Raw genomic sequence first — 24,305 nt, 5'->3', positions numbered from 1 at the left:
GATGGAGCCAAAGCAACCTCAGGCGTGGTGTTTGGCAAAGCTTTGCAAGGGTGACTTTGTGCCTGGCAGGGGGGTTTGTGTGAGCCCCCTTTGCTGGATCCCGAGTTGTGGTGTCACCACCACGAAGCCAAACGCCGCTTGACAGATGCTGTTTTGCGTTCCGGATGCAAATGCAGCGGGAGGCAGAATTCTCCAGTCTCAGGTTTTCTAATGGGGGCCCTGGGCAAATTACAGAAAACAAACACCCGGCATTAAAAATGTAGCATCCTGACGGTGTTAATTATTCTCCACATCAAAAGCCATCCGGGGCAGATGCCGCTGCCGCTCTTGTGCCGCGTGATGTGCAGATGATGAGCTCAAACATGCCGAGGGAGACATCTGGGCCCTTTGGAGGTTCAGTGGTCCCGAGGGCAGCACGATGGGGCTCCCTCTGGGACCTGGGCTATTTGGGGGGTGCAAGGAACCCGTCGGAGCAGGGATGATGGGCAAAGAAGTTAACCCAGGCCAGGGACAGGGACTTGGCTGCCTTCAATTTTGGTCACCACATTACAAAAAAGATGTTGAGACTTTGGAAAAGGATTCAGAGAAGAGAGACGATTAAAGGCCTGGAGACTAAAACATACAAAAAATGGCTGCAGGAACCGAATACGGCTTCTCCAGAGAAAAGAGGAATTAAGGGTGACGTGATAGCAGTCTTCCAGTATTTGAAGGAATGCCGCAAAGATGAGGGGGGTCAACTTATTCTCCAAAGCACCCTGGAAGTAATCTGAAATTAAGGAGAAACTTCCTAACAGTGAGGACAATTAGCCAGTGGAACCGCTGGCCACCAGAGGTTGTGGGTGCTCCATCCCTGGAGGTCTTCAGGAAGAGACGGGACAGTCCCTCGTCTGAACTGGGTCTAGGATTTCCTGCTTGAGCAACGGTCAGAAGTTGCTGCAGTCACTGATGGACTCTTGTAACTCTCTGTAACCTGTGAAATGCTGTGTGATGAGGAACTGGCTCTCCGGAAGGGCCCTTCCAGGGAGAAGCTGTGGCCCTTGGGTGCAAGGGCCAGGCAAGGGGCCCTTTGCCCACTCCACTGCCATCAACACACAAGGGAGAGAGTGAAAGTGGGGTGGGAGGGCAGCGTGTCTGTTCTCACACGCACAACACACAAACATGATTGTCCAAAGCCCCCGAGGCTCCAGTGGGACCATCCCTGTGGCATTTGCCCCCCCCTTCCATCTTTTCCTGGGGAAATGCAAAGGCTTTTCCTGATGCTGGAGAAGGGTCCACGTTTGGCCCCAAAGAGCATCTGGAGGAGAGAGGGGCTTCCAAGGAAGGGGGCAGAGTGTGGGCAAAGGAACGCGGGGAAGGTTGCCCTCCCGTCCTTTGGGAGCTTCAGCATGGCAGCAAACACATAATAAACAAAAGCCATAGATATAAGTAAAAATGCAGGACTTTTTCCTAAAATAAGGTGTATGGGAGAGAGAAGGAGAGAGAGATGGACATATATAGACAGGATATAGATAGATAGATAGATAGATAGATAGATAGATAGATAGATAGATAGATAGATAGATAGATAGATGATAGATAGATAGATAGATAGATGAGAGGTGATAGGTGATAAGAGATAGATAGATGATAGATAGATAGATAGATAGATAGATAGATAGATAGATAGATAGAGGAGAGGTGATAGGTGATAAGAGATAGATAGATGATGGATGGATGGATGGATGGATGGATGGATGGATGGATGGATGGATGGATGGATGGATAGATAGATAGATAGATAGACAGATAATAGACAGACAGACAGAATTCCACAGTCAGACACACATACACACTTACTTTCAGGTGTTGCAACTGGTTTTTATGAAGGCCTGCTCTCTTTCAACCTCTAAGTAACTCATTGACATCCCTACTTTTTATCACTTTTTATTCTGCCCAGTAAAAATTAAGGGCGCATATGAAAGAACGTGTGAGTGAGAGCCAACTTTTCAGAACGTTTGTATTCTTTTGTTAGATTTCTCTGCTACCCGTCTCCCTCTCCCAGGTGACTCTGGGGGGCTTACAAAACACTAAAACCCCTGAAACCTTTTTTGGTTTCCCTGTATAAAAACCCCCGTTTCCTCTCTTCCCAACGATTGCAGAAGGGAAGCGGCTTCCTTATTGCAGGTTAATCCAACCTGTAAACGAATTTCCAGACTCCGAGAAGCTTTGTTCCAGGCGGCCGATTCCTTTCAAGGCATCCAGGAACAAAACTCCCTTATTTGTTTCTTTGTGTTTCTGCTGGGATCTTCAGCGTAAATTCAAGGAGACTCTAATGCATTTCTACGGCTCCCTCTTCCTCCCGGCCAAAACTCAATTGCCAGGCAGGAGAGTCTGCGCAGCCACAAAGGGAGTCCGGATTTCTGCAACCCCCTCAGCGTGATGGACCCAAGAACAGGATCTTTGCAGCTCAGAATCAACGGAATAACAATAGAGCTGGAAGGGACCTTGGAGGCCTTCTAGTCCAACCCCCTGCTCCAGCAGGAGAGACCCTGTACCTGGGATGGCCAACTATGGCACATGTAGAGCCATTTCTGAGGGCACGTGAGGCGTTGCTCTGTCAGCTCCAGCACGCACGCAGGCCCTGGCCAGGTAGCTTTGGGGCATTTTACGCCCTCCAGAGGCTTCCCTGAAATGACCCATGTGCAAACTGGAAGTTCGGGAACAGACTTCTTCCAGTTGGTGCATTGAGCTGTTTTTCGCTCTCCGGTGGCTTCAGGGAGTTGAGTTGAGTTGAGTTTATTGGTCTTGTATGCCGCCCACTCCCGAAGGACTCCGGGCGGCTTACAATAAACGAGGGAAGGGGATAAATAAACAAAACAACACTTTAAAATACGCAACATTCACAGTTACCGTGAGGCTGGATGTTTCACAGGCCCCCCGGCCTGCTGGAGCAGCCAGGACTTGGTGGCTTTGCGGAAGGCCGGGAGGGTAGTAAGGGTCCGGATCTCGACAGGGAGATCATTCCAGAGGGCTGGAGCTGCAACAGAGAAGGCTCTCCCCCAGGGGGTGGCCAGCCGACATTGGCTGGCAGATGGGATCCGGAGGAGACCTAACCTGTGAGATCTAATCGGTCTATGGGAGATAATCGGCAGGAGGCGGTCTCTCGGGTACCCGGGTCCGATGCCATGTAGGGCTTTATAGGTGACGACCAGCACCTTGAAGCGGGTCCGGAGACTAATGGGTAGCCAGTGCAGCTCACGGAGGATAGGTGTGACGTGGGTGTATCGAGGTGCATCCACAATCCCTCACGCGGCTGCGTTCTGGACTAACTGAAGTCTTCGAACACTCTTCAAGGGCAGCCCCATGTAGAGCGCGTTACAAGGGAGCACTAGAAGTCAGAAAACGGGCCATTTCTGGCCCCCAGAGGGCCTCCAGGGGGCAGGGGAGACCTTGTAGGTCATTTAGTCCAGTGGTCCCCAACCTTTTTATCGCCGCGGACCAGTCAGCCTTTGATAATTTTACCGTGGCCCGCTGAGCGCGCGCAGGGGTGGGGGGGCGTTGTTCGCGACCCTGCGCCCCTGCCTGCCCACCCCCTCCGCCCACAGGGCTCCCGCGAAGCGGTTCTGGGCACTAGCCCAGAGGGCGGTCATTGGTCGGCGTCCTTCAGAGGTGCGGGGAAAGGTGCATGAGCCTGTTCAGGGTGTCCAAGTTCCGGCACGCCGAGGCCAAAGTGGCCCGCAAGGAGGTGGGTGGGCGGGCGTGGTCGTCAGCCGTGCTTACCTCCGGATCGTCTCCCCGGTGAACCGCCGCCCCCACCTGCCGGGACGGGCGGCGGTTCCCTCCTCGCCCCCTCCCCACGGTGGGCTCCATGGGGAGGAAGGGAGCGGCTCTGCCCTCGGCCTCTCGGCGATCCCACTGAAGAGGAACGCCGGCGCTTCCGGAGGCCCGCCCGGCTGCCGGCTGAGCCGTGCTCGCGTGGGCGCCTCCCGAGACACGGTCAGGCCTTGCCCAGGGGAGCCGCGGCCGCCCTCCCGGCTACTTCTTGGCCGCGGGGCAGCTCCAACGAACCAAAGGGAAGTCGCCGGGACTGCATCCGGGGAAGCCTCGCCCTCGCATCCGGGGAAGCCTCGCCCTGCAAATTAGCCGGTCGGGGGGCGAGCAAGGCGGCTTCCCCAAGAGCCCCTCGCTGCGATGAGGCTGGCTGGGCTGGGACCGTATGCCCGCTGCCAACTGGGCTGGGGCCGCTCGGCAGGTGCCTTGTCGCTTTCGCTGCAGCTGGAAAGCGGAGCTGCCGGGGTTCGCAGGCCATGCAGCAGCGGGGGATGCGCCGAGCATCGCATGTGGCGAAGCCGGAGCCCTGGCTAGGGAGGGCGGGTTAGCCCTCCTCTCGGCGCCGGAAAAAGCTTCGAAGAGCCTCTTCAAGCGGAGCCGCCTTGGCCGCTGAAGCTTCTGGCTGCAGAGGAAGCGCCCGAAGGGCTGTTTCTGCGAGGCTCCCGTTCTCTGCATTGACGCCTGTTTTGTTCTCGGGGCTTCCGTTTCCCCGCAGCGGGGCCGCCTGGGACAGCGAACACCCGGCTTCCGCGGCCCGGTGCCAGGTACTCCACGGCCCGGCACCGGTCCGCGGACCGGGGGTTGGGGACCACTGATTTAGTCCACCCCCCACTGAAACAGGAGACCCAACACCATTTCTGACCGATGGCAGTCCAGTCTCTTCTTGAAAGCCTCCTGGGATGGAGCTCTCACAACTTCCGAAGGCAACTTCTGTTCCATGGGTTGATTGCTGGTCTCACCGCCAGGAAATTCCTCCTTAAAGATGGAATATCAGGAAATCTGGGGTAAATGATACCAATGGTTAGAAACGAGGGGAAAAGGTCAGGACAGAAAAACACAGACGAGTTAAGAAGGGAAAATATGGTATGAAGAAGGTGTGATGGGTAGGAATCAGATATGTGTTTGCATGGTTAATAACCAGATAAAAGAAGGGATTAATGGACAGGTGATCTGACTGACACACATTCCTGTGTAATGGATGTAAAATGTAGTTGTTGTAAGGTCCAATCACTGCGTGGAAACGTTTGTGTCAGAAACGTCGCCCTGGGTCCAATGTTCTTAATGTTCATCTAATAAAAAACTTTTTTTAAAGAAAAGGTATTAAAAGCTGGGCTAGAGTATTAGGTATTCTTGTCTAGTATTAGGCTAGACAAGAATTTGGTGGTAAACTAGAATTATTTTGATATACAAGAAATTGTACTTCGATGTCTTACTGATTGAGGAATGATGAAATGTTTGCCTTAAAAAGAAATAACACTTTTGAAAAGTTGGGCTCTTAAGGGAGGCACCTGAGCCTCTCACCACGTTTTTCTCCTTCTCTTTCGCTTCCCTGGACAGTAAAACCAGACCCCCCCGAAAATGTGATTGCGAAACCCATCTCCAACAACGCCCGGAGGTTGCTGGTGACCTGGCAGTACCCTTCCTCCTGGCCGGACCCGGACTCCTTCCCCCTCAAGTTCTTCCTGAGATACCGACCGCTCATCATCGACCAGTGGCAGCACGTGAGTGACACCCCCCACCCCCACCCTCACCCCCTGTCTGCAAGGAGCATCAACCCTTCCCTTCCCCACCGGCCATCCAGTCAGAGCAGAAGAAGCTTCTCGGATGGGAAACGAAACGCCTTCAAAGAAAAACAAGGAACAAAGCCCCTTTGGGACAAACTGGATCCCCCATCGCTTCCATAGGGTCCTTTGTGCATTGGGTGGATGATGGAAGTGCCCCCCCATCCCAATACTTCTTCAGAGCCCCCCACCCCCCCCAGCCCTTGGGCATTGGGCACCCGGAGGGGGCAGGCTGGCTCTTGGCTTCCGCCACTTGGAGAGGTGGTGGTGGGGGCTCCTGGGCCTTTGCTTCTGCCTCCCAATTTCCCTTCCCTGCCCCCGGGCAGACTCCCCTGTTCCGTCTCCTCAAACACCCGGCATTAAATATTTAGGGCATCGTTTATTTTTCCTTTTTCCCCGGGCTTTTAACTTTGTAATTCAAGCCAGATTGCCCCAGCTTCCCCCTCCTGCTCCCAGAGCTGAGGGGCTTCCTAATGCACTCCGATGTTGGCTTTAATGGATTACCTAGGATGCAACTGGATATCTCTGGCTAATGGATGCCTAATAGCCTGTTTCTATTTTCCAGGCTCCTTTGGTTAACTTGGCCCCCTTCTCCCCTCTGCCCCACTCCCCAATCTTTGCATCCTGGCTCCCACACCTGTTGCCAATCACGCAGCTGTTCAGCCCACCCCCACCCCACCCCAGGACCCTCACTCACCTGCCACTGCCCGGAAAGAGGAACAGGGGTGGGGGGGGAGAGCCGAGGTGGCACAGTGGTTAGGGTGCAGTACTGCAGGCCACTTCAGCTGACTGTTATCTGCAGTTCGGTGGTTCAAATCTCACCGGCTCAAGGTTGACTCAGCCTTCCATCCTTCCGAGGTGGGTGAAATGAGGACCCGGATTGCTGTTGGGGGCGATATAGCAATAGCAATAGCAGTTAGACTTATATACCGCTTCATAGGGCTTTCAGCCCTCTCTAAGCGGTTTACAGAGTCAGCATATCGCCCCCAACAACAATCCGGGTCCTCATTTTACCCACCTTGGAAGGATGGAAGGCTGAGTCAACCCTGAGCCGGTGAGATTAGAACCACTGAACTGCAGATAACAGTCAGCTGAAGTGGGCTGCAGTATTGCACCCTAACCACTGCACCACCTCGGATATGCTGACTCTGTAAACCGCTTAGAGAGGGCTGAAAGCCCTATGAAGCGGTATATAAGTCTAAATGCTATTGCTATTGCTATTCACCTCAAGCAGGGCACCAGAGGCTGCAGGATCCCTGGTGAGGAGGATCCACCTTGCTAAAGGGGAAATGTGGCAGAGGAAGAGGGGTCAGCCAGTGGGTTCAAGCAGAGGGCGGGGAACTTCTCCGAAGAGGTCAGATCCAATGCAGGAGAAGATCTGTAGCTCAGGGTTGAACTGTGGAGTCCTTGGTGCTCTCTCTACTTGGCTATTTTCTTGCATATGTTTCATGACCCAACTAGGGAACATCAACAGTGCTAGAAGGGAGTGATGTTTGTGGAGAGGAGGAGGAGGAAGAGGAGGAGGAAGAGGAAGAGGAGGAGGAAGAGGAGGAGGAAGAGGAGGAGGAGGAGAACTGTGGAGTCCTTGGTGCTCTCTGAGCTTGGTGGTTTCCTTGCAGATGTTTCATGACCCAACTAGGGAACATCAACAGTGCTAGAAGGGAGTGATGTTTGTGGAGAGGAGGAGGAGGAGGAGGAGGAGGAGGAGGAGGAGGAGGAGGAGGAGCAGGGGGAGAACTGAGGAGTTCTTGGTGCTTTCTCTACTTGTGGCTATTTTCTTGCAGACGTTTCATGACCCAGCTAGGTAACATCATCAGTGCTAGAGAGTAGAGGGGTTGCCAGGGTGGAGGAGCTTATGGCAAGAGAAAAGTCGAGATGGAGGCATGGGGCTGTGGAGGCCAATCCACCTCCGCTCTTCCGTATCTTGGGGAACCACCAAGCAGAGATGAAGCAGGAATTGCTGCTCTCCTAAACCCCGGGAGCTTCAGAGGAATCCTACTGAAATATCTACATGGAGTTTCTTTTCCTGGGTTTGTTTTAAGCTCAGAACTGATATCAAGAGCACTTCTGGGCCCTGGCTGGTCCTGGAATTCAGAATACAGCTGGACGGGCCCCCTGGAGGTCTTCTAGTCCAGCCCCCTGCTCAAGCATTTGCATTTTTTTTGCATTTTATTAAGATTTATAGGCCGCCCTTTTCCCTGAGGGGACTCAGGGCGGCTTACAATCACAGGGAAGGGGGTGCAGTATCAAAAGACAAAACAAAATGTGAACAAAAGAAAAATAATAAAACACAACTTTCATTCAACAGTCAACACTCGGGCGGGAATTGGGAACCAATCCCCAGGCCTGATGGGAGAGCCAGGTCTTGAGGGCTGCGCGGAAGGTCTGGATGGTGGTGAGGGTACGGATCTCGACGGGGAGATCGTTCCACAGGGTTGGAGCTGCAACAGAAAAGGCTCTCCTCCGTGTAGTCGCCAGTCGGCATTGACTGGCGGATGGGATTCGGAGGAGGCCCAGTCTGTGCGATCTAATCGGTCGAAGGGAGGTAATCGGCAGAAGGCGGTCTCTCAAGTACCCAGATCCACTACCATGGAGTGCTTTAAAGGTGGTCATCAGTACCCTGAAGCGCACCCGGAGACCGACAGGTAGCCAGTGCAGCTCGCGGAGGATGGGTGTAACGTGGGCGAACCGCGGTGCGCCCACTATCACTCGCGCGGCTGCATTCTGGACTAACTGCAGTTGCCGGATGCTCTTCAAGGGCAACCCCATGTAGAGCCCATTGCAGTATTCCAGCCTAGAGATCACAAGGGCTCGAGTGACTGTTGCGAGAGCCTCCCGGTTTAGGTAGGGCCGCAACTGGCGGACCAGGCGAACCTGGGCAAATGCCCCCCTGGTCACAGCTGACAACTGGTGGTCAAAAGTCAGCTGTGGATCCAGGAGGACTCCTAAGTTGCGGACCCTATCTGAGGGGTATAAAATTTGACCCCCCAGCCTAAGTGTTGGAACATTAGCCAAATTGTTGGGAGGGAAACACAACAGCCACTCGGTCTTGTCCGGGTTGAGTACCAGTTTGTTAGCGCTCATCCAGTTCTTAACGGCCTCAAGACCCTGGTTCATCACGTCCACCGCTTCATTGAGTTGGCACGGGGCGGACAGATACAGTTGCGTATCGTCCGCATATTGGTGGTATTTTATCCCGTGCCTCCGAATGATCTCGCCCAGCGGTTTCATGTATATGTTAAATAGTAGGGGGGATAAGACCGAACCCTGCGGCACCCCACATGTTAGGGGCCTCAGGGACGATCTCTGCCCCCCGACCAACACCAACTGCGACCTGTCCGAGAGGTAGGAGGAGAACCACTGCAAAACAGTGCCTCCCACTCCCACCTCCCGCAGTCGTCGCAGAAGGATACCATGGTCGATGGTATCGAAAGCCGCTGAGAGGTCAAGGAGAACCAGGATGGACGCATAGCCTCCATCTCTGGCCCTCCAGAGATCATCGGTCAATGCGACCAAAGCGGTTTCTGTGCTGTAACCAGGTCTGAAGCCGGACTGGAAGGGGTCAAGATAACTAGCTTCCTCCAAGGCCCGTTGAAGCTGGAAGGCCACCACCTTCTCAACAACCTTCCCAATAAAGGGGAGGTTGGAGACAGGACGATAGTTGTTCAAAATGGCTGGATCCAAGGATGGTTTCTTCAGGAGGGGGTCTCACCACCGCCGTTTTGAGTACGGCGGGGAAGTGCCCCTCCCGAAGGGAGGCGGTCACGACTGCCTGGATCCAGCCATGTGTCACCTCCCTGCTGTTGGCAACCAGCCAGGAGGGACACGGGTCCAGAATACAGGTGGAAGCAGGAGAGCCTGTAACATTTCAGGCCCTTCTTGAAAACTTCCAATGATGGAGCATCCACAAATTATGACGGCAACTTCTGTTCAACTGGTTAATTGTCCTCCCTGTGTGGAAGTTTCTCCTTAATTCCAGGTTGCTGCTCTCCTTGATTAGTTTCCATCCGTTGCTTCTTGTCCTGCGTTCAGGGGCTTTGGAGAACAGTTTGACTCCCTCTTCTTTGGGGCAGCCCCTCAAATACTGGAAGGCTGCTATCCTGTCCCCCCTGGTCCTTCTGTTCGTTAAACTAGACCAGTGTTTCTCAACCTTGGCAACTTGAAGTCCCCAGGACTTCAAATTGTCAAGGTTGAGAAACATTGAACTAGACACGCCCAGTTCCTGCAACGTTTCTTTGTATGTTTCAGCCTCCAGTACCCCTAATCATCCTTGCTGCTCTTCTCTGCACTCAGGCAAAAACCCCAAGCTACAAATATTCTCCTTTATTAATATCATTGTATTTTGTCAGCTGTGAGAATTAGGGGTTCAGCAGAGGGATGGCACGAGGGGGGGGGAAATCTCCCCTTTTTCTGGCTTTTCTTCTTTTGGCATGCAGAGTCCCACGGCGCCTTCCCGAAGGGAGGAGTTGGAACGCTTTATGTCGGGTGGGGGGATGTGAGGGGTCTGCAGATATTCTCCCAGCCCTCCTTGTGACCCGTGCAATATAGGGGTCTTCCCGGATTGCTGGTTGCAATTATTCGTTCTGCAGTCTTAACTGTTGTGACTCAGCAGAAGTTTGCTGTGAGTTGAGTCGGGATGCAGGAATAACAACGCAGCTGGGTCTCTTTAGTGTGGTCTTCTGGAGATAAAAGGACTGATGGTGCCACGAAGCTGGTTGCAGAAGTCAACGTTCATCGTTCATCGGTCGTGGTTTGTTTGTGAGAGGCACTTGGATAAGTGATTTGCTTTCTGTAACCCTGATTCAAAGAGACGCTTGGAGAAGTGATCTGCTTTCTTTCTGTACACCTGGTTTGGCCGTTTTTGCATTCCGTTATCTTCTTGCCAGAGACTTTATTTATGTTTATTTTGGGCTCGCAGCCAGTCTGAGCCGAGGACTGATAAAGTTATTTCCTTTTAAGTCTGTCTGCCTGTCGTCTTTGAACGAGTGAAGAAGGGGGGTCAGAACACTTAACTATCCGCCATCTGCGCTTGCCGAAGTTTACAAAGTGTGCTGGAGAACATTCGCCTCGTCCTCTTTAATATTTAACCATCACCCCATTTCCCCCCCCCTTCCGTTTTCACTCGGATAAGTGTCTGTTGGCCTCACCAACTGGTGTCCTCTGCGTATCTTAAGACAGTTTATTGTGTAGCTCAGACCTCCATCTTCTCCCTCTCCCTCTTATGGTAAATTCTCCAAACTATATTAAAGAGATAATGGGGACAATTCCCCCGCTATCCTCCCTCCCTTCTCAATTCCGAAAGTTTCCCCAGGCTGATTTTTTCGTTTGTTTGTTTTCTCACAGCGCCTTGTTCGTCGGAGGTTTGGGTGCCTCTATTAGTCTCCCTTTATCCCACAGTCTGTCACACACTCCAAGCAGTCAGGCCTCCACTCGACAAAGTGAAAGATAAGCCCTGCCTGTACTTGGCCTCTCCATTATCCGTCCTCTCCTCCGCTATCTGATCTCCTGTCTGCCTGCCTCTTCTGCACAGATCATCCTGCTCATCCCCTCTTCCTTTCGCAGAGCGGCCTCCTGCTCTGAAACCTCTGGAGCAAAACGTTCACTGCTTGCAGGAGGACCTGGGGCAACGTTGCTCAATCTGCCCATTGTCCTGCGCCTCCCCCCCCCAATCTCTTCTGAGCTGCAAGGCTGGCTACCGAACACTGAATGCTCAGATATTATTGATTGGGGGTGGGTGGGTGAGGGAGCTGCTATTAGGCCAACAGGCAATGCAATGCCGAGGTGGCGCAGTGGTTAGAGTGCAGTACTGCAGGCCACTTCAGCTGACTGTTATCTGCAGTTCAGCGGTTCTAATCTCACTGGCTCAAGGTTGACTCAGCCTTCCATCCTTCCGAGGTGGGTGAAATGAGGACCCAGATTGTTGTTGGGGGCGATATGCTGACTCTGTAAACCGCTTAGAGAGGGCTAAAAGCCCTATGAAGCGGTATATAAATCTAACTGCTATTGCTATTGCTCGCTCTATCTATCATCTATCTATCTATCTATCTATCTATCTATCTATCTATCTATCTATCTATCCGAGGTGGCGCAGTGGTTAGGGTGCAGTACTGCAGGCCACTTCAGCTGACTGTTATCTGCAATTCAGCGGTTCAAATCTCACTGGCTCAAGGTCGACTCAGCCTTCCATCCTTCCGAGGTGGGTGAAATGAGGACCCAGACTGTGGGGGCGATATGCAGACTCTGTAAACCGCTTAGAGAGGGCTGAAAGCCCTATGAAGCGGTATATGTCTAATTGCTATTACTATTGCTATTCAGTTTGATGGGGAAGAAATTGGAGTTCCAGCAGACTTACAGAATCCCTGGGCTAGAAGGTACCTTGGAGGTCATCTAGTCCAACCCCCTGCCTAAGGCAGGAATCTTTATACCATTATACCAGAGAAACGTTTGTCCAATCTCTTTTTGAAAGCCTCCCGTGATGAAGCCCCCCTAAGCCTTCTCTTCCTTAGGCCACACATACCTAGTTCCCTTAACCACACAATTCCGCTTCCAGCCCTTGGATCATCTCTGTGGCTCTTCCGTGAACTCTTTCCTGGGGTCTGGACATCTTTCTTTGTATTGTGGTAAGCAGAACTTTGTCTTTATGAACCCCCAGGGAAGATGAAGTACAAATGTGCCTTCTCTTGGGGAGAAACGGCGTGTTCGGACCGAGGCTTCCCGAGAAAACCTAAATCACCAACTTAGTCCCCAAAAACTCTGTTTAATTTAAACGGCGGTGAAGTCTGTTCATTCACAGCCCGCAATGATTCTGGAGTTGCCACAGTCTTTCAGGGTAAGGCTGATAAGGACCCGCCTTTCTCTCCCTTGAACCGCTGCCAGAGACCTGATTGCCAATTAGATTTGCAAGGCCAAAGGGAGCACAGAGTCAAACGGAGCTTCTCAGAGCTTCAACTGACCAGAAGGAACACACTTGCTTCCTGCAAAGGCTCCCATCCCTTTGCTCCTCCTTTATGTCTTATGGGAGGGGCCAATCACCTCCAAGCCTTACTCCCGAGTCTCCCCTTTTGTCTTAACTTCTGACAGCTCTGCGCATGCACACACTGGGAACAGGCTCCAGCTGTTCCTCTGCCTCGCTGATGTCTGACTCTGAAGGCAGCTGATAACTGGCATACGCCCTGGCCCCCTCTCTGCTTCCGACACAGAGCCCTCGTCTGAGCCTCCCCCAGACTCCAGGACTGGCCCAGGTTCCTCCCCAACCCTCCTCACTGTCTGACTCTGCTACCAACTTCGCAGGCCGCCAGTGGACCATAACCCACCATGAGAGACGAGGCACATTAAATCATTCCACACTAGATCAATTCAAACCAGTGGCTGCTCCCCGAAACCACCCTCCATGCTGAGATATTGTGGGCCTGTGAGGATCAGGAGCCTGTTGGCCCCTTTTCCGAGCAACACATGTTATTAAAAAGCATCTGCTTTGGGGGGTCCAATCCGTGGGCTGCAGCTAAGGAAAGCAGAGGCTTTTTAATGGCATCTTTTGGCTAGAGCAGTGTTTCTCAACCTTGGCAACTTGAAGATGTCCGGACTTCAACTCCCAGAATTCCCCAGCCAGCGAATGCTGGCTGGGGAATTCTGGGAGTTGAAGTCCGGACATCTTCAAGTTGCTAAGGTTGAGAAACACTGGGCTAGAGAAAGTCCCGCTGGAGCCTTCCCGATATTTAGTCCTTATACGGCTGTGACGGCAAACCTATCAGAGCCCTCTCTGCAGCCATGCCAGCCATCTCCCCAGCCCAGCTCCACCGCGCATCCATGCGCACCTCCCTCCGGCCAGCTGGTCTTCAGGTCTCTGCTGCGCATGCCCAGGGGCGGGGCCTTCCCCAATCTCTGCCGTTTCCTTCCCCCCCAGTGCGCCCCAGCTCTCTCCTGCATTCCTGCCGCCTGCGCCTTCCCCAATCTCCACAGGTTCCACCCTCCACTGGTGCCTCCCTGTGGCAGAAATGCAGGAGAAAGCCCGGGTGCGCTGGGGAGAAACTGCGGAGGTTGCGAGGCCTCCCCACGCCCCGTTTTGGGCATAAAAAGCCTCCTGTGTGATGTTCCCGTGGGTCGTCCATGAGGCCAATGTGGAGAAAAGACACGGACATGATCCTTCTCGGGATGGAGCAACCAAGATTGGGGGTCTGAGAGCCCCTTTTATTGAGATAGGACAAAGGCAGGAGGAGCAATCAGCATGTGGTTAAAAACAGCCTGTAAAAGTACAATTTCTAATCTACTGCTCAGGGAAGTTCTGTCTATATATGGTCATATCCTGGGCGTCAATGGTAGGGCACATCTCAGGATGTTATATTATGCACTATCAGGATATCAGGATGTTATGGAGTTTGTTTTCTCCTGTGTGGTTCAGCGTGGCTCTGCATGCCCTGTTATCCACTGGGCCATGGGTGACTGCTAGGCCTACACAAGGAATTATATTACAACACTCCTGCACCAACCTGGAAGCCAGAACGGGGGACAGGCAAGGGGGATGGCACATGCACAGGAAATGTGTGTGGAGGCGTAGGGGTGCTTGCATTGCATTTTGGGGATTGGGGCACCCACACATGCATTCACGCGCACGATTGGGCCCTGGGCATCCGAAAGATTAACCGTCCCTGTTCCGCAGACTGTCCTGGATCTCCCCTGGTGCAAAGCGGGGTCCAAGGGAAGGGCAGCTTCGCAAACGGGGAGACAATGGAGAAAGAGGAGCAGGTGGCTAGAAGAAGAAGAGCATCTCTGTTGACAGAAGCATCAACTCACCAGGAGCGGAGGAAGCTGTTAGTGACAGACAGTCCTGTCCAAAGAATCTCCGCTGGGTCACGGGAAGCTTGGAAGCAGCCGAATTGGGGGGCGGGGGGGCGAACCACAACCACGGAGCGTGTCGAGTCTTGTTTGTGGATGTTGTTTTGCCAGCAATTGAACTGTCTCTTCCCCCTCGGAGCCCAACCGTTGAAGGGCTTCCTTCCTCTCGGCCGGGAGCTCCTCCGTTTGACAGCCGGACTATCAGCTGTCATGCCTCATTTTCCGCCGGTTCCTAATATCCTTTCGGCACACAAACGCTTCGGTCGGATGTCCGTCCTCTTTGGAAGGACTTCGGCGGAGCTTTTCCCTAGTAGAATAGAGCTGGAAGGGACCTTGCAGGTCTTCTAGTCCAGCCCCCTGCTCAAGCAGGAGACCCTAAATGGCTGCCCAGTCTCTTCTTGAAATCCTCCAGGGATGGAGCACCCTCAACCTCTGGAGGGAAGCCGTTCCACCGCTTAATTGTCCTAACCGTTAGGAAACTTCTCCTTAGTTCCAGGTTGCATCTCTCCTTGTTTAGTTTCCATCCGTTGCTCCTTCTCCTGCCTTCTGGTGCCTCAAATATTGAAGATATTCTTGGTGGTCCCTTTCCTGCCTCGCTTTCCACAATATTAATTATTCCTCCCCAGAGGTTCTCCTTTGAGTACGTTGAGTAAAGCGGATACACCAATCTTATATCTCCTCTTTTTAATTTTCTAAGCTCCACCAGTATGACAGGGACCAGTCTTGAGGGCTGGTTCCAAAACCTGCATCTGGAGGCTTCCTGCTTGGCCAGGTTGTCTCAGCCCTGTTTCCTGCTGTGTTGTGCGTCTGGTGATGTTGTTTGAAGGAGGTGCTGCTGGCACAGAGACTCTCTTGCGGGGTCCTTGGTAGCCTCTGGGATGGCTTGTTTTCTGGCAGACGTTTCGCTACCTCACTAGGTAACATCCTCAGTGCTAATCCTATCACTAGCACCGATGAGGTTACCTAATTTGGATTATGAAACCTCTGCCAGAAAAACAAGGATGCTCAGAGAGCACCAAGGACCCCTCACGCCAGCCCTAAGCTCCAAATATTATCCTTAATTAGGTAATTCCTTCTTTGACTCTCTTTGCAAAATTATATTAGCCAATCTCCTGCATGACTGCTTTGGTCCCATCCAGATTCATTTCTGGATCATCTTCTTTCATTTCTCAATGTTCACACATTTGGGCCGCCACATTCTTCCTCCTGGGTTTTGCATTCAGTGCCTCTCTCAAGAATCCCTCGGGGGTTGCCACCACCACACCCAACGAGGGCACAAATTGATGTTACACGGATCTTTGTGGGATATCCGCTTGATTCCAACAGCCTGTGGATCCTGTCAGTCAATGTATGAATGAACAAGGCCCAATTCTGGGAGTTGAAGTCCACACGTTTTAAACGTTGCCCCGATTGGACCCCTCTGGACATGCTGGCTGGGGGATTCTGGGAGTCGAAGTCCACAAGTCTTAAAAGGGCCAACTTTGAAGACCCCTGTTGTGGAAAGCCAGCGAAGGAGTTCAGGGGGCTTCCCTTGGAAGGGATCTCCAACATTTGAGGTTGTCATGGGTGGGGGGAGCCTCCAGAGGGCTGAGATCTTCTTGAGACCCCCCCCTTTCCCACAATCCATCTCTTCTCATCCCCACAGGTGGAGCTATCCGATGGGACCTCCCACATCATCACTGACGCCTACGCAGGGAAAGAGTACATCATCCAGGTGGCTGCCAAGGACAACGAGATCGGCACCTGGAGCGACTGGAGCGTGGCCGTCCATGCCACACCCTGGACTGAGGAGCCGAAGCATCTCACCACCGAAGCCCAGGGAGCAGGTGAAGGGCCGGAGAAGCAGCTTACAATCTTTGGCTGGGTGGTGCGAAGGGCGGGCAGGGGGTGGGGGAGACTCCCTCGTGAGTCACGACGCACAAGGCGGCGTCAGGCTACACAAGTGGAACCTCCATATTCAGAGGCAGCCTATCGCAACCCCACACTCGTGAGGCCACACTTGGAATCTGCAATACAGAAAGAACATCTTGAGACTTGGGAAAAAGTGCAGAGAAGTACAGTTAAGAGGGTTAGGGGGCCCCGGAGGCGAAAACATGTGATGAGCAGTTGCAAGGATTGTTCCTGGCTTCTCTAGGGAAGAGAAGGACTGGGGGGGACGTGATAGCAGCCTTCCAGTATTTGAGGAGCTGCCACAAAGAAGTGGGGATCAACCTATTCTCCAAAGCACCAGAAGGCAGGACAGCTAACACTGCCCAGGATGGCTTTCAATACCATCGACCGTGGTATCCTACTGCGACGACTCGGGGGGTTGGGAGTGGGGGGCACCGTTTTACGGTGGTTCTCCTCCTACCTGTCGGATCGGTCGCAGTTCGTGTTGACTGGAGGACAGGAATCGACCCCGAGGCGCGTCACTTGTGGGGTGCCCCAGGGGTCGGTTCTCTCACCCCTCCTGTTCAACATATATATGAAACCACTGGGTGAGATCATCCGTGGTTTTGGGGTACGGTATCATCAATATGCTGATGATACCCAACTTTTCATCTCTACCCCAAACCACCCAAACGATGCCCTCGACGTGATGTCCCGGTGCCTGGAGGCTGTGCGGATCTGGATGGGGAGGAACAGGCTCAGGCTCAATCCCTCCAAGACGGAGTGGCTGTGGTTCCCGCCATCCCGATTTGTGCATCTTGTTCCATCTTTGGTGATAGGGGGAGAAACTTTAGCCCCCTCAGAGAGGGCCCGCAATCTGGGCGTCCTCCTGGATACGCGGCTTAGTTTAGAAGAACACCTGACGGCCGTGACCAGGGAGTCCTTTTACCAGGTTCGCCTGGTACGTCAGTTGTGCCCCTTCCTGGATCGGGATGCTCTGTGCACAGTCACTCATGCCCTCATCCTTTCTCGCCTGGACTACTGCAACGCTCTCTACATGGGGCTGCCCTTGAAGAGCACCCGGAGGCTTCAAGAGCCGAGGTGGCACAGTGGTTAAATGCAGCACTGCAGGCTACTTCAGCTGACTGCTATCTGCTGTTCGGCTGTTCAAATCTCACCGGCTCAGCGTTGACTCAGCCTTCCATCCTTCCGAGGTGGGTGAAATGAGGACCCGGATTGTTGTTGGGGGCGATATGCTGACTCTGTAAACCGCTTAGAGAGGGCTGAAAACCCTGTGAAGCGGTATATAAGTCTAACTGCTATTGCTATTGCTATTCAACTGGTCCAGAATGTGGCTGCGCGAGTTGTCATGGGGGCACCCAGGTGCTCCCATGTTACACCCCTTTTAGGCGGCCTGCACTGGTTGCCGGTTGTCTTCCGGGTGCAATTCAAGGTGCTAATTATGAGCTTTAAAGCGCTCCGTGGCTTAGGCCCAGGGTACCTGCGAGACCACCTACTGCCACCGGTAGCCTCCCACCGTCCAGTGCGATCCCACAGAGTCGGCCTCCTCAGGGTACCGTCGGCCAGACAGTGTTGGCTAGCGACCCCCAGGGGGAGAGCCTTCTCTGTGGGAGCCCCTTCCCTCTGGAATGAGCTGCCCCCCCGGAGCTTCACATAATCCCCGACCTCCGGTCCTTCCTACACGCCCTAAAAAGTTGGCTTTTCCAGCAAGCCGGCCTGGCCTGAATAAAATAAATTATTAATTTTAATTGTTAACTTTAATTTAATTTCTAAATCTCATTGTAAATGTCTTTTGGGGTTTTTTGGATATTCTATTTAATCTTTCTTTTAACTTTTGTAATATGTGTTTTTATGCTGTACGGCCGCCCTGAGTCCTTTGGGAGAAGGCCGCCATATAAGTCCAATAAACCTCAACCTAAACCACTGCCAGCAGTTCGATCCTGACCGGCTGAAGGTTGACTCAGCCTTCCATCCTTCCAAGGTTGCTAAAATGAGGACCTGGATCATCGGTGGGGGGGAGATAAAACTGCTTAGAGAGGACTGCAAAGGACTGTTGCTATTTTTCTATGTTCTGGGTCCTAATCCAAGAACCCCCTGCCTGAAGGGAGGCCAGCAAAACGTGGCCGAGTGCTGGGCAACTTCTCCGAGCTGAAGGATGCCAGCAGAGGAGAAAGCCGGTGTCCCGTCAGTACCAAACTGGGGGTCAAACTGGGTCTGGGTGAAAAGCACCAATTGGCCCTAAAAGCAAGAAGAGATCAGTGGTGGCCTTAGGGGGCGTTTTCAGTGGTGCTTTGCTGCCCCCTGGTGGCTCTTTGAGCACACACACACAAACCAGAAACACAACGTTTTCCTGCTGCTCTTTCCACCCTAAATCGTTGTGAATTCAGGCACGGTTTCATTAGCCCCTTAAGTGCAGGAAGCCCATTCAGGCAGAAGAGGAACACACAACTTTAGGGCACTAAGTGAGGAAGTTTGTTTTGAAACAGATGCAAACCAGCCGTTAGCAGTTAAGGCGGGGAGGGGGGGCAGGTTGCCTTTTCCTTTACCAACAAGGGAACCGGTAATTTGGGGTGGTGGTGGAATTAGCTGCTAATTAATGCCTCTCTCTCCTATCTTTTCTTCAGGACATTCATAAATGCACAGAAGCCTTTTTAAGCCTTGTGGGAACTTGGTTAAATTGTTCTTACTTGGGCTGTATTTGCCCAGGACATTTTGGCCAACTCGGTTGCTGCTTGCTCTTCATGCAGAATCCAATGCAGAAGCCCAGAATAAATCTAATTATGGGCTTGTTTAGCAGTGTACAGAACCCCAAAATAAATCTATTTATTGTTTATTTAGCAGTGTACAATAAAAAGAGTTCCCTCTAGAAAATAATGGGAGGGATATATACAGACTATGCGCTCATAGTAAGTTGGAAGGGACCTTGGAGGTCTTCTAGTCCAACCCCCTGCTCAGAGACACTATACAATTTGAGACAAATGGTTCTTGAAAACCTCCAGTGATGAAGCACCCACAACCTCTGCAGGCAAGCTGTTCCACTGATTAATTGTTCTAACTGCCAGGAAATTTCTCCTCAATTCTAAGTTCCTTCTCTCCTCGATTAGTTTTCACCCATTGCTTCTTAGCAATAGCAATAGCAGTTAGACTTATATACCGCTTCATAGGGCTTTCAGCCCTCTCTAAGCGGTTTACAGAGTCAGCATATCTCCCCCACAGTCTGGGTCCTCATTTCACCCACCTCGGAAGGATGGAAGGCTGAGTCAACCTTGAGCTGGTGAGATTTGAACAGCCGAACTGCAGATAGCAGTCAGCTGAAGTAGCCTGCAGTGCTGCATTTAACCACTGCGCCACCTCAGCTCTTCTTGTTCTACACTCTTGTTCTACCCTCAGGTGCCTTGGAAAATAGTTCGACTCCCTCTTCTTTGGGGCAGCCCCTGAGATATTGGAAGATGCTATCATGTCTCCCCTGGTCCTTCTTTCCATTAAACTAGACATGCCCAGTTCCTTGCAAACCTCAGGTCCTAACACAAAGCAGTTGTAGCTTTGCAACGCCAAAGGTGCCAACTGAAGAGATATCATATTAAAAAATTAGACTTCCGGTTGCAGACCCTGGCACGGTCTCAATCTTGAGATCCCCAGACATTTCCCTGAAGGGAGCCCCAATCCCAGTGAGGTCATATTTCTGGGCCAGAAGGAAGATGCCCACCAAGACGAAAGGGGGCACAACCAGAAACCCCCCCCCCTCCAATTGTCTTGCTGCCCTTGAGCCTTTGGGTGAAGAGGCTCCTGGTGGTGCTCAAATCTACAACAGGTCCTTGGGGCCATGGAGATGATGCCTTGTGGTGCTCCTGAGCTTGGGACCACTTTATGCCCTATTGGGGTCTGGGCTGTTGACTCAAAGGCTGCAGTCGGAGGGACAGCAAAGTCTAAAACCCCCGTCAGCCCCACCGCTCAATGCCCGGCCTCCCTCCAGGAGAAGCCACGATGAGGACAGAGGTTTCCAGCTGCAAAATCCATCCTTGGTTCTTCTGCATGGAGCTGCAGGGGTTGAGTTGGGGTTGGGAGCCACAAACCCCCCAAATTTGACCTTCAGATCCTGGAATGGAATTGAAAAGAATATAGAATAGAATAGAATAGAATAGAATAGAATAGAATAGAATAGAAATATGGAATGAATAGAGAACAGAACAGAATAGAAAGAATAGAATAGAATAGAATAGGAATAGGAATAGGAATAGGAATATGGGATAGGATAGGAGATAGGATACGATAGAATAGGAATATGGAATGAATAGAGAATAGAATGGAATAGAATGGAATAGAATAGAATAGAATAGGAATATGGAATGAATAGAGAACAGAATAGAATAGAAATAATAGAATAGAATAGAATAGGAATATGAGATAGGATAGGATAGAATAGAATAGGAGATAGGATACGATAGAATAGGAATATGGAATGAATAGAGAACAGAATAGAATAGAATAGAATAGAATAGAATAGAATAGAATAGAAATATGGAATAGAATAGAATAATTACTTTGAATGTATACACTAAAGCATACACAAAAATGAAAAATTGCATACAGGCCTCAAAGGGTCACTACCTCCAATATACACTACATAAACATGACAAAATAAATAAATTCAAAGTTATACCCACATATATTCTATGACACGGAGGAACAACACAGACTAGTTTGGATGTATGGTGAGATGTACATGGACTTACATGGCCTAGGCAACAAAACTGTTAAAGAATCTGGAAGTCCTGCTAGAAATCCTTCGAAACCCCCTCCCAGAGGGGAGCTACCGAATCAGACCTTAAAGTGGGTGTCTGGGGGTCTCTAACAATGTTTTGAGCTCTTAGCTCATAGCTCTTATAAGCAGCATCCTGAATAACGGGAAGGGAGCTTCCTATAATATTCTCCGTTGTCCTCACCACTCTCTGTAGGGACTTTCTATCTTAGGTGCTGCTGCCATCAAATGAAACAGGATTGTGGTTTGTTAAAACACTCTCCGTCGTTCCTCTGTAAAAAAAAAGTAATCCTGAAACTGTATCCTCTTTTCCTCCCTGCAGAGACCACCAGCAGCAGCACCTCCACATTCGAGGTACCCCCCACCACCAGGATCTATGACTCAGAGGAACAAAGCAGAGATGAAGCCGTGTCACCTTCTGTGGTCCCAGGTCTGGTCTTGGTGGCATTTGCCCTTCTCTTAATCTAGTGAGTATCTCATCTAACAAGAGTTTTCCCAGGGTGGGGAGAGGGTTCAAGGACAGACCGAGAAGGCCGGATGCAAAGAGAAGAGGGGGCCACGTCAGGAAGGAACCGCCGATGGCTGCATGACATCCGTAGATCCTGCCACTGACATTCAGAATCAAAATGGCCGTCTTTTGATGGAGCCGGTTTTCAAATAGTGGTGGTGATGGTGTCTACAACAGCCAAGATGAGCGGGGGAGGGGAGCTCTTTGAGGAGGACATCCTCCAAAAATAGATCCCCAAAGGAAAGATAATAAGTCCACAGGAAGTGGAGCTTCTATTGTGAGGTCACCATCATCTTGACCTTCCGGCATGCATTCCTGATAAAATGTCCTCCCCACCTATTGAAGGATGTCCTCATCACCTCTGGAATGCCTCCAGGAGTCTCCCCCCCACCCCTAGTCCTTCATGTTCTCCTTCCACTCCGAGATGAACCCAAGGTAGGAGAACATCACAGGTGGCTTCCACGGCCTGCCTTCCTTCTCCAGGAGTCCCCTCTGGGTCGGTCCCCACCTTGCTTTCCAAGGTCACCTCAGTGGCTTTCTCTCCTCATCCCTTTATCCACCTGAGGGACCCCCACTGGAGACCGCCCAGCCCAGCCCCATCTGGAGGCCTCATGGCTGAACCTTCTCTCTTCTCTAATTGGGGGCAGCTCTTCATTTGGAGATCTGTGATCCCCAAGGGCTGGAAAGCTGAGCTGGAGGAAGACAGCCGTGGAATCATCTCCTGGCGACCTCCAGGTCTCTTGGGAGCCCTACAGATGTGGCAGGGCTAAATCCACTAAGGCAGGGGTCTCCAACCTTAGCAACCTTGGGACTTGTGGTCTTCCTCTCCCAGAATCCCCAGAGTTAAGGTCCCCAAGTCGTAAAGTGACCAGGGTTGGAGACCCCTGCATTAAGGGGTTTCAGGGCATCTGGGAATAATGAAGGGTTAGAGGGTCACTAGGGCAGTTCCTGGGCTCTGGGGTCCTTCGTTGGCTGTCACAGCTTACGCTTAAATGTCTTGTGGCCCACCAGTGGCCAGCAGAGCTGGCAGCAGATTCGGAGAGTGAAGAGGGTTGGGGAGGAACCTGGGCCAGTTCTGGAGTGTGGTGAAGGCTCTGATGAAGGCTCTGTGTCGGAGGCAGAGAGGGGGCCGGGGCGTATGCCAGTTATCAGCTGCCTTTGGAGTCAGACATCAGTGAAGCAGACAAACAGCTGGAGCCTGTTCCCAGTGTGCGCATGTGCAGAGTTGCTAGACGAAGGGAAGAGCTAAAGAACAGGGGTCGACTTGGGAGTAAGGCCACAGGTGGACGGTGAATGGCCCCTCCCAGAGGAAGTAAAAGAGGAGCGAAAGGGGAGGGGAGTTTGCAGGAGACCATTCATTCGCTTAATTGGTTCGTGACTCTCCGAGACTCCTGGCCAAGTTCTGCAGAGATCGGCCTGGCAGCTCTCCAAGCCAGATAAAGTCTGTGACCGTAAATCCTCCCTTGAAAGACTTTGCTGGATGTGAAGGAGCAGAATTCACAGTCAATTAATTAAAGGGGTTTTTGTCGGGACCAGGAGTTGGCTTCAGGCTCTCGAGACGCCTCGGTCAGAACAGAATGCTGGAAGGACTCCTCAGCCCATGTGCAGATGCTCTCGACTCTGCTTAGCGTCCAATGATTGTTGCTGTGAATTCGGATTGTCTTTGGGGCTAGAGATTTCATTATGCAGCCGGTCCTCGCCTTAACAATCCTTCATTTAATAACTGGTAAAAGTTAGAACAGCACTAGAAACAGGGACTTATGACTGTTTTTCACACTTACGACCTTTGCAGCATCCCCATGGCCACCTGATCCAAATTCAGATGCTTGACAGCTGACTCATATTTATGACGGTCGCAGGGCCCCGGAATCACGTGATCCCCTTTTGTGTCCTTCGGACCAACAAGGCCAATGGGGGAAGCTGGATTTACTTAACAACCACGTTCCTAACTTAACCACTGCACTGATTCACTTCTTTGGCCAGAAAGGTCACAAAACGGGGCAAAACTCCCTTCACCAAGATCTCGCTTCACAACAAAAACGTTGTGCTCAATTGTGGTTATGAGCCAAGGACTACTTGCCATTTATCCTGGGTCTTCCGGCAAAGTTTGTGTCCCGTTGTTGCCCAGGTCAGAAATAACCACCGTAGGACTCCCCCCCCCAAAAAAAAACCAGCATCCGAGGGTCCCTTTTAAAAGAGCCCATGTTCGAAATGGTATCCAAAAAAGGAATGAGCCAAAAATGAAGAGAGAAATAGTAGGAAGCGGAAAAGAGAAATCCTGGGGAGGGTTAACCAAACAATCCATGGAAGAGAGATAGAAAAGATTCAGGAGAAAAGACAGAAGACATATAAAAAGGGAGAAAAAGAATCTAGGAACAGGGGATTAGTAGAATGAAATGAAATATGTTAATCCCGGTAATGATATGTATCTAATTAGGATGGGAGGGAATTATATTAACATTATTAATTGTGGAAACGAACTAAGTAAACTGCTTATTATATGAAAAACTGAGTTCGAAGATATATCTTACCTGTGGAAAATAGATGGAAAATGAAATGGCAAATTTGGCTTATTTCTGAAGGGATAAATAATGACATTGTCTAGGTGTTAAGAAAAAATTGAGTCTAAGGTGGAAAACAGGGGAAGAAAATAATACGGCTAAAATTGGAAATGGAAATATAACGCAAAATGAATTATGCACACAGGTGAGAATGTTAAAGTTGG

General features: G+C 51.5%; 1 protein-coding gene across 2 annotated transcripts in view; it reads left to right on the top strand.

Annotated features, from left to right (window-relative positions):
• CNTFR (ciliary neurotrophic factor receptor) overlaps nt 1-24,305 on the top strand; it is a 323,080-nt gene that overhangs the window by 297,913 nt on the left and 862 nt on the right. For both annotated transcript variants that reach the window (XM_032212452.1, XM_032212454.1), the window contains exons 7-9: nt 5,368-5,531; nt 16,069-16,249; nt 21,395-21,539. In XM_032212452.1, coding sequence (XP_032068343.1) covers nt 5,368-5,531; nt 16,069-16,249; nt 21,395-21,539 — 490 coding nt within the window. The remainder of the gene's footprint in view (nt 1-5,367; nt 5,532-16,068; nt 16,250-21,394; nt 21,540-24,305) is intronic.

This window comes from Thamnophis elegans, chromosome 3, assembly GCF_009769535.1.
Source record: "Thamnophis elegans isolate rThaEle1 chromosome 3, rThaEle1.pri, whole genome shotgun sequence".
Lineage (NCBI taxonomy): Eukaryota > Metazoa > Chordata > Lepidosauria > Squamata > Colubridae > Thamnophis > Thamnophis elegans.
The sequence above is the reverse complement of the archived record's forward strand: the minus strand, read 5'-3'. Positions and strand labels throughout refer to the sequence as shown.